The 13,719-nt window shown below is 38.1% G+C and overlaps 1 protein-coding gene across 2 annotated transcripts in view; it reads right to left on the reverse strand.

Annotated features, from left to right (window-relative positions):
- LOC121413927 (methyltransferase-like protein 24) overlaps positions 1 to 12,750 on the reverse strand; it is a 44,081-nt gene extending 31,331 nt beyond the window's left edge. The window contains exons 1-2 of one of the 2 annotated variants that reach the window (XM_041606932.1): positions 12,418 to 12,750; positions 1,119 to 2,986 (exon numbers count right to left, since the gene is read on the reverse strand). In XM_041606932.1, the coding sequence (XP_041462866.1) occupies positions 1,119 to 1,634 (516 nt within the window). In that variant the 5' untranslated portion in view covers positions 1,635 to 2,986; positions 12,418 to 12,750. Of the gene's footprint in view, positions 1 to 1,118; positions 2,987 to 9,440; positions 9,689 to 12,417 lie in introns of those variants that run through there. The other variant, XM_041606933.1, reaches the window with a different exon arrangement.
- Between the last annotated feature and the right edge of the window lie 969 nt (positions 12,751 to 13,719).

Consider the following 13,719-nt stretch of genomic DNA (forward strand, 5'->3'; position numbering starts at 1 on the left):
TTCAATAAACTTATTTAGTCAACTCTGATTGAAAAATAAAACGACTTAAAGTAAACCAGGATTTAGTCGAACCTTGTTTCATAACCTCATCACGTGTGCAACTCACGGAGGAAAGAAAGGTGTCAAGAAAAATTCATCACCATTTCGAAAAACGAATGTATTTAATCGCATTTCCAATATTTACATCGTCGTCTAGCTAACTTCACACATGACAAATGGAACTGTTTAATCATAGGAGACTAAACAAACACACAATCCAGAACTTCTGCTGCCCGTGACAGAAAGAAATGTTAACACCCAACCGAACTCTGATTTTACTCGAATTCAAATCCTTCTTTGTCCTCTTTTTAGTTTTGATCAAAAGAATTGAAAGGAATACAAACAGACATATTCCACTTTGACATATTCATCCCTGACAACGGAATATTGTTTGCTTTTCATGGACGAAGCCTACGCGTATACAGGTAGTCAGCGGCTCGTTTTGAATGTCAGGGTTCGATGGGATAGCTGGGTCTCTTTCCATGGAAGGGAAAGGTTATCAAGACATGTACTAACATTACAGACGTCTCACCCCCCTACATGGATGCGTGATGTTTTTAATATAGTTCATACTGATAGAAATTCACAGAAGAAAAAAAATGAAATTAATGCAGACACTTTTAAGATATCTGTGACTAAAAACTATCTTACTTTGATTTCTATGCTGGGGAGACAAATTTTAAGACACGTGAAAGGGCTACATGGAATGAAAGTAGGATAGTGCTTCTGGGCACTGTATTTTTTAAAATCTTTTGAAACACTTATTATTGATTTTTGTTTGCAATTTATTCAGCAGTTCAGAGTTTCATTTTTACAACATATCGCAGACACAGGCAAAATTGGCGCCTTGCAGCTCAGGCTTTAAGAAACAATTTATGTTAGCCAGTGGCTTAAATTAATGTCACTATGATTTCCGTTTGCCAGGATAATAATAGACAGTTTGCACCAATTAATGTAGAAAATAAATGTTGAATATCTTAATCCTGTACAATATGATGTTTTAATGATTATTAAGAATAAAATTAATTTTGAATTTTGAGTATTTTTAATGAAAAAAATAGAAAAAGAGATAAGCTTACCTCGGCCGTGTACTCGTCTGCAATTGATGAAATCCTCTTTGATAATAACGCCTTCCTACCAAGTTGAAGTTGCACCCCCGATGACCCTCCTTGACCACCCCTCTTCTCCACCACACCAGTCCGTTGAATCGGTTCCCCCATTACCCCTCTCGATAAATCCTTATTAATCATATTCCTCTGCTCGTCATTGATGTCGATATAGAACAACTCGGCATCGCCGTCGTCATCGCCCTCGTCCCTTCGAGTCCTCGCCCTCTCTCGTCTCCCTCCTCCGTCGTTCCACGCCAATCTCTCATCGTCGTCATCGATGGGGAACCGTTTCTCGTAGTTCCTCTGGTTCGACGACAACGAATGGCGGTTGAAGCGCGATGACGCTGCCGCCGCCCTGTTCGAAAATTCATACTGTAAATGAAGACATATCAACATGAAAAGACATCCAATGGAGACCAGTTGCATGACGATCCGACGCCCTAAACTGCGACCAAAGGGTCGACTAAACCATAGTAACATTCTCATATCGTAATCAGGTGACCACTTCTTTAGTCCAGAACAGGCTTTAACAAAAGCTTCATCAAGTCTTTAATAAAATACGAATCATCACGAATCCTGCGCCGCTTGCAGACGTCTCACAGATATTTTCAGCCAGATATGTGTCCATTTCTAATGTATGATTGTATTTAATTCGTTAATTTTAAGTTTTGTTTACCAAGAGAGGCTCAGTCGGTGTATGGGTGAAGAAAGTCGAGATGGAAGAAAAATAAAGAAAATGATAAGTGATCTTTGAGTAGAATGAACGTGGCATTTGAGTAAAGGATAAGTGACATTTGAGCAAAAGATATGTGATCTTTGGGAAGTACAGTCAATACTGAATGGTTATCCAATCTCCTTTCAATATTATTCGAGAATGATCAAGATTCGAATAATGAAATTGATCCATGACCAGGAATGTAATTTCCAAATTAATTCCGGGGAAAGTGAAATGTTTTATTCAACGGACAGTGTCGTTCATTAAATTTAATCATGTTAACGGTTGTTGTTGATTCAGAAGCACGTAGATCATGTAGATTCAATCATGGAGGTAAAAAGGTGATTTCTATGCTTAGCTATGATTGGTCACATTACCCACGTGATGTCATCAAAATCAATGACGTAATATATCAGCTAATCATACGCAATGGATTGATATCATTACTGATTGACTTCTAATTGTGAAAATCATTGATCATGTCGCGATATGATTCCCGATTTAACAATATGGCTTTCCGGAATCTCTTCAAACAAAATGGTTTAATAATCAGATTTCGATGAAAGCGTAAAGCGAATTCATTTCTTTGATATGATGACATTCGAGGAGCCCACGGTTGTTATCACGAAATGAGACGATATGTTTGTAGAGATGATCGTGTTGCCAGAGGAGTGAAAGAGACAGACGTGTTCCTTGCCGGTTCAGTCTCCTGTAGATTCCAAGACGATGATGCTTCCTCCGACCATTCCATCAATTTCTCATCATCAATCATCTCTGATAGCGTGGATGTTTTTCAGCTCGAATCATCTCATTTCTTTTATCACACACGCAAAAAAAAATGCTATAGCTTCTCGATCGGAAGAAGGGGAGAGAATCACTCCGACAGCTGGATTTATTTCTAGGTTTACAGAGATCATCTAAAGTGACGTCTTAAGATCGGAGGTAGCCGAAAGGATTTGGGGAGAAGTAGGAAGGAATGGATCGAATGCTGATAACCTACTTGACCCATTCATAAGCATCCCCAATCTCATCTCGAACTCTACCCATCTCACGATGAGGATGCGTGCCTCATCCGATTCTCCTGATTTGGGATGTTGGCCAGGTTTCAAGCACTTGCTTCAATCTGAGGGCGAAAGAGAGAAAGAACACAATTGAGAAACGTGAATGTGTTTCATTTACTTGATTTAAGCCAACGTAGATAGGATGGCTAGAAGGAAATTGTTGCTCCTTCGTAGTGGCATCCAATCATGAAAATTGAAATCATGACAGATAATCTCTGTCCCAATTTTTCGTGATCATTCGTGTGGTTGTTTTTCTGTATTGAATCCTCCTGAATGCGACAGTACATATCTTGCAAATTGATTTCTAAGACACGAACCAAATTGTATTTTGTTGGAGGTTTAACAACTGATTAAGTTTCTCTGTGAAGCCTTCAATATCCATTTTAAAAAAATGTATATAAATGCAAAAATTTAAACAACCAATTTGAATTGCTCTTTAAAAAAAATCAAACCAAATTGATTGATTGGTTTCAACGGTGTAATAAGCCCCCACCCCCCCAAAAAATATAATAATAATACTAATGATGACTCCCACCCCAATGTTATATCTTAAACAATCTTAAACAGCAAAATTCAACTTTTCAACTTTATTTCTTAATTAATAAGCATGTTTTTAAACTGTTAAACGATTAAGGAATATTTAGTAAACAGAGTTTTATGAAATTTTAATCAGCGATATTACTGAATACTGGGACAAATAAATTCGCTGTGCTCTACAGCTGCTGTAGCTCTCTACTACAGGTATTCAACATACTTCTTCATGAATTCCGGTGTCAGCAAAATTTAATCCATTCGCCATGAGAGTTAATGAATCTTCGACCTTAAAGTGGAGCAGCGCGCGGCGTGGACTGAACAGCGGTGATATAATAAATTACGACGCTAAATGGAGAACGGTGACTGGCTTCATTATCTTGTCGCGTTCCATACATGATATTGATGTCATCAACTTTACTACAGACAAAGAGGGAGTTGGGAAAGAAGATGGCCGATCTTATAATTAATGAGTGAGAGAGATTGCTCGTGTCTTGCTTCATTTACGACCATGCCTTTACATCGTCTCAAAATAAAATACGTTTAAAAAAAACCCCAGCATAACCATCTCTACAGAGTATTCGTGACGTCCACAGCATCCCTAAAGTTATATTCGAAGAAAGTTCACTTCCGATTAAATTGCATCTCAAGAGCGAAATTAAAAGTTTTGCTTAATATCCTATTGCTAGTCAGTATTAAAACAAATATGTATATAAAATATATAGTAATCGATAATTCAATTGATCTCATGAGCATGTGACACACAGATTAGTAACTTATCGTAGGACTGATTTAAACGATTGATTATATACACAAAAATCAATTCAATCGATCGTAGAACTCAGCCCCACGATCAGTCGCTGTGCTTTATGTTACCGGGCCCAGATAGATAAGGACAATTTGAGGAATTTCGTGTTTCACCTTTTCAAAAGTTTAAACGAGACTTATGGGGAGCCTTTCATAAACGTTCGTCACCCGCCAAGTTGTTATATTTGACAACTTTCCTTGTTTTTGATTGGCTAAGAGGCACGGGTGTCCGATTATTACCATGGTAACTGTCGAATAAAACATCCGATAAGACCTTTCATGAAACGCTCCCAAGGAGTAAAATGATGCATACGGAGTAAAATGAAAATACTGTATGAGGTGCTTGTGAGGATGAATCAAGCAATCTTTGAATAATTCACAGAAGTCTGAGAGACATACGGGTTGCTATGGCAACAGCAGGGAAGATGGTTCATAAAAGTGTAATGAACTAGGTACTATGATTTCCCATCATGTCCATGCATGGTAAACTACAGTGTATGATAAACCACAGCTCTGGAAATTTCTGCTTCCAATGGGATGGCACTCATCTTTTATTCCCCTTGATAATAAGCTGGAAAACATAAATTCATAAATATACGCCAACGACAAGCACAACCACTGTAATGTGAGATGATAAAAGGAGGTATTCGTTCAACGACATAACCAAAATTTGAATATTATGTGGATCAATATATTATGTTGGTTTTTATTTATCAGGAAAATTATATCAGTACTATCATTTTGAGACAGCAATTATTATCATCGTCATCATCATCATCACCCCTACCACCACAACCACCACCACCAGGTCCACCACCACATGATCATCGTCGTCGTCATCATCATCATCATTATCATCACCATCATTAACATCATCACCACCACCATCACCACCACCACCACCATCATCATCATAACCATTACCACCACCATCGTCGTCGTCGTCATCATCATCATCACTATCGCCATCATCACCATCACCATCATCATCACCATCATCACCACCATCGTCATCATCATCGTCATCATCATCATCACCATCATCATCATCATCATCACCATCATCATCATCACCACCATCATCATCATCATATCATCACCACCACCATCATCATCATCACCACCACATCATCATCATCACCATCATCATCATCACCACCATCATCATCATCACCACCATCATCATCATCACCACCACCATCATCATCATCACCACCACCATCATCATCATCATCATCATCATCACCACCATCATCATCATCATCATCACCACCACCATCATCATCATCACCACCATCATCATCATCATCACCACCACCATCATCATCATCACCACCACCACCATCATCATCACCATCATCATCATCATCACCATCATCATCATCATCATCGTCATCATCACCGCCACTACCATCTTCACCATCACCATTCAGAGTCAGATCTTCAAGACTATCCGTTCCATGCTCGGGGTGGACAAATCATTCTCCAATAACACCACAAAGTGCTTTAATCCCAAATGAATCGGTGAAAATTCCTGTTCTGCCGGAGAGATGAAGAGGCGATTGACCATTTTAGGAAAGAAATAGGACATGCTTGAGGTTAAAATCGAATACGAGATTGAATCAGTCACGCGGACGTAGATCGTGTAGAATATATATGGTTCCGTGCTTACATTATTAGATTTCACGCAAGCAACTCTACATTCGTAAAGGTCTTCGCGTTCGAAAACGACCCGGAGGGACTGAAAAAAGCAGTTGATGAATTAATCTGTCGGTGATGATAATGGTAGTAATTAAGTCTAGTGGTTATGATGATAGTGACTGTGATGATGATGATGGTGATGATGATGATGATAATAATGATGATGATGATGATGATGGGGATGATGATGATGACGATGATGACGATTATGATGATGATGATGATTTTGACGATGATGACGACGACGATACCACTCTCTTACAAAGAAATATTTTGGATATGTTCGGTAAAGCTTAGAACCATTCTGCATAAATGAAGCCCATAACAAGAACAGAATCAGCCAACATCTTTTAAATGTGGGCCTATGACTAAAAGATTCCATACATCAGCCGTTCGAGTCGTAGATTTCTTGAAAGAAAAAGTATGAAGCAAGAAAATTCCTTTACAATTACATAAGGGATATTTTTATGAAGCTGCGCTGCTGCAAAGACAGAGTGATCACATTTCCAACAGTTGTTTTGTGCATGGTTTAAGAACATCTTCGTCGATATCTTTTTGTTAAATATGTACTAATGTAAACAAGCCCAAAATCAATATTCCGGTAGGAGCTAAAATGTTTGTCTATATCACGGTGTGAATAGAATCGCGACTATCTTGTAACAGGTGGAAAAACATCAAGTGTATATTGGTTTCATTCAGAAATAATATTTTGATAAGTGTCTTTTGAATCTTGGGCATCTCGTCGAAAACCTTTTATCCCCAAAACGCATGTGATTTTGGTATGCGTTTCATTATTTTCATTAGAAATGTAGGCCTATATGGACTATGGTATCATCATATTTTTCCTTTTATATCGTTGGTTATTTTCAAATTATTATTATCATCATTACCATCGTCACCACAATCGTCATCGTCTCCACCATCATCATCATCATCATCATCCATCATCATCATCATCATTACATCATCATCATCATCATCTACACCATCATCAATACATCATCATCATCATCTACACCATCATCATCATCTTCACCATCATCATTACATCATCATCATCATCATCTACACCATCATCATTACATCATCATCATCATCATCTACACCATCATCATCATCATCTACACCATCATCATCATCACCATCATCATCCATCATCTACATCATCATCATTCATCATCATCACCATCATCATCATTGTCGTCATCATCATCATCATCATCTACACCATCATCATCATCACTATCATCATCATCATCATCGTCACCATCATCATCATCATCGTCACCACCATCATCACCACCATGGCATCTTCCTCCTTCTCCTCATCACCATCACCACCACCACCACCCTCATCATTATCCACCATCCCTGCACAATCCCTACCACCAACAAGCACAATAACACTATCCTTATCATCATCACCACCATTTTCATCATCAGACAGCGTGAACCGGACAACGACAAGAAAAAACACTAATATTCGTATCCAATACCATGACAAAAATGTTTATAGATAATAACTCTACAATACCATGGATACGATGCTTTGGAAATATTATTTTCGAAGACCATTTCTACGCGACATTTCAAATAAACTCCGTTTTCATGTCTGTTTTATCATGGAGCTAGCAGAGAGCTCTATGGTTTTATCGTACCTGTCTGGAGAATAACACCCTTCGCATGGCTCACAATAAACCTAAAAAAACGAGAGTAATAATTCTACTTCTAATACAATCCGACAGCCCTTGCAATTCATAATCCATGTTGATGGGATGCAATATCAAGGTTCGTGCCTTGTCTGGAGTCCAACAGCTTCGGGTTAAAGTTCATGTACCAAGGAATATCTCGCAAATGTCATTAACAGCTACAGAAATAGGTAGTAGTCTTACCCCAATTTGTCTTGATTTCCATTTTTTTCCCTCCTCGATTTCTTTCACGAAATGCGTCATGGACAAAATGAGATACCCCCTCCCCGTTTTTGTTTTAATCTATGTAATATATTCACGTTGGCCTATACAGGTGATATCTCTTCACAGACATATTCAAACATAGAGAAAGGTTGAAAGTAGGTTTTGGCGCCCTTAATTTTCAAGCTTTAGAACTACACTGTGAGCGTCCCTTTTTGCTCGGAATTGGTAATTACAATTATCACAAACCTCATCCGTACCTATCCTGTACAAGGAGTAGTATATAGTCTACTACACAAAAAATATTAATTATTAATCATGATCATGCTCAGGTTGCGAACGCGTCAAGAATGATGCGGAGTATATGAGTGGTTGCCTTTTTCGCCGAGTCAAGCCCTACCCCCTCCATGCACGCAGAACGCAATCTCATTATGAATTATACACGGATCAGGGAGCATGATATTCCATTGTAATAGCTTTGTCAACAAAGACCACAGCAAACATAAAAGCTGAGATTGTTAGCTCGATGGTTATATTCATAAAATCAACAGTGGTACTGGTGGCATAGTAAAGCGATATACAAAACCGCACCATTGATGCCGGGGTGACGCCGCCGTGTAAAAGCAGAAACCAAATCAAAGGCCTGCAAGGTGGGCCGACAGCCAAGGCTTTTCATGTAAATTTCAAACAGGGAATAGTATAAATATGGAGATATATAGGCCTATATCTCCATGGCATAAACTAAGTATAAACCAAGAGCCGGGACTGAGAGTAATTTATGAAAAACATTTTGAGATAAGACGATCGAGAAGCAACCATATTTGCGTTACACCCACTCTGGCCTAATCGTTCATGAGCACATATTCATTTTCATCCACCTGAAAGACAAATCAGGTAAAATGGCCTATAGATATAAAAGGGGCGATTAACTGGGTGGAATTATATATTTAGTTATTATTTCAATATTTTCTAGTTATAATCAACTGGGACACAGTTATTTTTACTAGAATAAGTGTAGGTAAGAATACTAGTAACTGATTAGATATTCAATTGCGTCCAGCCATAGGCCCATGGTCCAACTGTCTACTGTCCAATATTATGTAGTGATTTGAACGATTTTATGTTGACAAAGTACAATGAAAATAGATATATCGTAACGAATAACGTGATGTCGATCCATGTATGAGAAAAGAGGCAAAATAGGACGAATCTTGGAGGTGCCGAGTTGATATTAACAGGTGCCTATAATATGTAGAGACACGGATGGACCAATGAGATGAATTTGTTAATTAGCAAAGAAGAAAAATGGCTAAAAGTACTATTACTATTAGCTGCAGTGAAGGCTGAGTTTACGGACTCGGAGAGGGAGGGGGGGGGGGGGTGGGGTGATACGGACTGAAGGGCAACATATTGGATACCGATGCATCTACGATAATCATAAGTCATTAGATATAGGTTAATGACAATGTTCCTGGGAGTTAGCTTAAAATCATTATTTTATATAAAATCGAGTACGCAGTCATTATCATTTATCTAGATGAAAACAATTCATGATAATAGAACGTACCTGACATGCCCCTTTCTCAAGTTCAGATTATTCCTCTCTATAATTCCAATGCTGTATAGAATTTTCTCTCACTGGTTTAATCGCTTTACGATGGAGAAACGGGGACAGTGTCCCCAAGCACTCACAGCTGGTATACCGATGTCGAGAGCTCACACGTTCACTAACGATCAAGTTCAAAGATGATTTTGCCACTTGCCTGGAGGGGCTTCGCTCGCGTGCTCCAATGATTGCATCGCTCGCTTTAGAATCGCTATTTCGCAACGGTGCAAAAAAAGAAGAAAAAAAGGAGAGAAAACCGAGAAGTACAGAAAATGGAGCACGCCCTCTTGTGATGATAGTATCCACAATTGTATTCAAGATCATTGAATTCAGTAAAATATTGAAAACCATTTAGGCCAATGTTTCTCAACCTTTTTCACAGAGTGTATTTTTACATATAAAAACGATAAGACAGTCATCACTATTGATCCCGTGTATCTGATGCGAAGAAGAACAAATACTGCATGTAAATTTGTTTTCAATCCCAAAACTGGTTAAAGCATAAATTCTAGCCAATGATGACAATAGTCAATACCTATTCACAAAATCAAATACAATGTTACAAAATTGAATAGAATACCGAGTGTCATTTTGGCGACAGAGCTATCATGCCTAATCGGGCTTGGCGTGTTCGATGTCGCCATTTCTACTTACAATGTTTATATGTTGACATGATAAGGTATCTGGTCATCTCGCCAAGTATAGGGTGGCGCTTCTTTAAGCTTCCAAATGTTTGCACTTTGTCTCCACGCGTCTGCTAATATGTGATGCTATATTCTCCAGTGAGCACTGATTGATGAAGGTTTTTTTTTGTCATGTTATATGATAAAAAATGCGTTCTCATGTTATTATGTTACGAGATAACTTATACAAAAATAATGCATCATTTCGATATCGAGTTATAATAACAATTATAACTCGATGTCGAAATGATGCATTATTTTTGTCGGACAAGACATTGCGCATAGGACACATTTTTCTATGTACAAATTTGCCTTATAAATAAAAAATACATTTTATGAAAGAGCTTAACATAATATGGAGAAAAAGATATATTTGACCTCTTGTCCCTTTCCTTTTCCATTTTCTCCTTTTTATTTTTTTTTGAAGGGGGGGGGGCATGCCCATAATTGATGAATTGATAATTGATCTGTACGCCAGTGATACATATAATAAATAGGATATCATGGTAAATCTCAGACTGCATTTTCTTTCGTCAGCAGCCGCCACGCACATGCGGACTTATTTTTAATAAACCATTTTGAAGAAAGGATAACAAAAGTGATTTGGCGGAAGTTATATCCAAAAAATAAAATCACCCTTCTCAGAGGTTACATACCTGCTCTTTCAGACACTGTACTGTCTGTACATGTTCCTCGATCAAAGAAAATAACCAAGGAACTCAGAGGCCCGAATTCACAAAGGTGGTTTTTGCCAAAACCATGATTTCAACAACCGTGGGTTTTACTGATTTTGCGATTCAAAAAGGTGGTTTCAAATGAAACCATGGCTTTCCCGAGGTTTTTCGGCACGATTTTAAGTCAACTGTTTCAGGTGGTTTCAAACCATGGCTTTTACAAGAAACCATGGTTTATAGACACATTGACCAATCACAGAACAGTATTTCGGTACATTACTGAGCTATGGAGATAGACGACGATAAATATATTTGCACAAAAAGAAAAGAAGCGAAGCGTTTATTGTTGGTATTAGCAGAGCTGCATGTGAGAACATCGTGAGTAATTGACCATTTTATAGCGACGATGAATATTTTCAGTACCCGCTAAAAATGGGAAATCCCTGGTTTTGAGGTAAAACCCACGGTTTAAACCATGGTTTCATTTGAGACCACTGTTGAAACCATGGTTTCAATAGAGACCACTGTTGAAACCATGGTTTCATTAGAGACCACTGCTGAAACCGTGGGTTTTAGAAAGCATCGTTTGTGAATCGCAGGTTTTAGAAAACCATGATTACATGGTTTCTAAAACCCACAGTTTCTAAAAAAAAAAAACCCATAGTTTGAACGAAACCACCTTTGTGAGTTCGGGCCAAAGTGTTGTGCTTCTTTTGAGGATCCCTGTCCCTGCTTCATTTCCATCATTTCATTTTAAAAATTATTTCCACTGATTGTCTAACACAGCACCAATTTTAGCATAGATAAGAAAATCATTTGCGTCTGGATGATCTTCAACAACACGGAATAGAGCTATATCAGTTATACAGTACAGAAATGAAAGAGCAAAGAGGAATCAAGCGACAACAACTTGGAGGTATAATAATTCCTACCATAATGTGGAGGTAACAATACATTTCGGATGGTGACGTTGAACATAAAAGGTAGGTGCCAGAATTAAATTATCATATCTGTCTGATAACACGTTTGTAAAATTCAATCAAAATACACACTCAGTCATCAATTGCCCGGTGCCTTGCTTTAAACGCGCTAATTATGAAGGCAACGGTTCGAATCTCGCTCTTCTTTGAAGATTTTTTTTTTTGCTCGAAGATTATGAATTGATAACATTAGCAATATTGGATTAGTGGAGTGGGCTGCATACACTTTGAGCAGCACTCGCCAACTTTAAAAAATAACTTCGTGAAATAAAATCAAGGAGAATCATATATGGTTCTATTTTGTTTTCTTTAATGTCAGAAGAACTGCAAAATCTATTAATGCTCCAACAGATCTCGTGGTTTCGACTTTTGTTTTTCAAAGGGTCCTGGATTGGAATCCCATGGCGTGTTTTCCTTCAGCAAGAAGTTTGTCCATAAGGTGCCGCACTCGACCTAGGTGAGGTAAATGGGTATCGGGTAAAGTGGTACGTGATTGGCGTGATAGCTCGCGCCAAAGTCGGGGTAATAAGAATTGCTCTTGAATCGTCTGGCAAGTGTTACAAATCTAGCTACATGTGCCATCATTAGTATAATTTCTCACCTCGTGTATCTGATCCTTGCGAATTAAACACCCCTTGTAGGACGGTTGAGGACTCCACGGCCATTGTTTATAAACTGACCACCAATCTTGTCATTTCTTGTAGGCCGGGAACGAAGAAAAAAGACTTATCATGTGGATATTGGATGGACCATGCATGGAACCATTGAATGCCCGTAAGTGGACACCAGCTGTATTAATTTAAGAAGTAAATTGCACGAAGACCTCTTGAATAGCGTGCTTGTTTGTCGTGTTTCCAGTTAAGTGGTGGTCTTAAGCTACAGTCATATCTGTGAAACCGACTCCAAACCGACTGACGATACGCCATTAAAAATAACGTATTTGCTTTGACCCGACTGGGATTGGTTTCACCATTGTGACTATAGAATAAAGATGAACTGAAGCGAATCATCCAATGGCTTTTTATCATTGTCATCACCTTAAGTAGGGGAAATCGCATCCAAGCGACGAGAAGTTTGACAATAAAGTGATGACAGAACTTTAACGCTTCAATATTATTGTATTACGTAACGTAACTGAGGTTTCACTTCAGGACGTCAAAAAGGACCAGTTTAAAGCGTAAATAGCCAGGACGTGCATGGGATCGGAGGGGTGATGGAAATTGTCTCCATTTGGGAGGATCCCGAAATAGGGGCTAAAAATGATTGTTTCCTCAAAAGTTACGAGAGTTCCTGATAAAACCGGATAATTTGACTAGTCTCATACACACTCTAAACATTGATGTTACATTGCTTTTATTTGTAATGATCCTAACCCTTTGATATCTTATAGTTAGACATACATTTATAACTAATAATACAATTAGTAGTATTAAAAATAGTCACTGTTCCCTTTTAATAATTTAAAATATTTTAGTTTGATTCATATTTGTTTATTTATGTTACTAAGTATTGTTATCTTTGATTTAGATTTTGACTTTATTTTCATGTATGATGTGATGATTTTTTTTTGTTCTTTACGTTTTCATCAGGTCATTGATGAAAAACATCCCGAAACGCGTGCTATAAATGGTTGTATGCTTAATGTTACGCGGAAAACAAGCCCCCACTTTTACACTGTTTTGGAAAATGATGTAATTCATTCAAATAACATGAATTAGCAAGGGGTGAGGCAATCAATATTATCACGAAGGACTCTTTCTATTTAAGGGATGGGGGGGGGGGTGGAGGTTGTGTTTCCAGGTAGAAAGAAATTATTTCATGCACAATTTATGAGCATTTTGAGAATATTTATGAATGATACTTTCCCCCCCCAAAAAAAAAAAGGTCTAACAAACCGGCCTGT

Source organism: Lytechinus variegatus, chromosome 4 (genome assembly GCF_018143015.1).
Source record: "Lytechinus variegatus isolate NC3 chromosome 4, Lvar_3.0, whole genome shotgun sequence".
In the NCBI taxonomy this organism is placed as follows: domain Eukaryota; kingdom Metazoa; phylum Echinodermata; class Echinoidea; order Temnopleuroida; family Toxopneustidae; genus Lytechinus; species Lytechinus variegatus.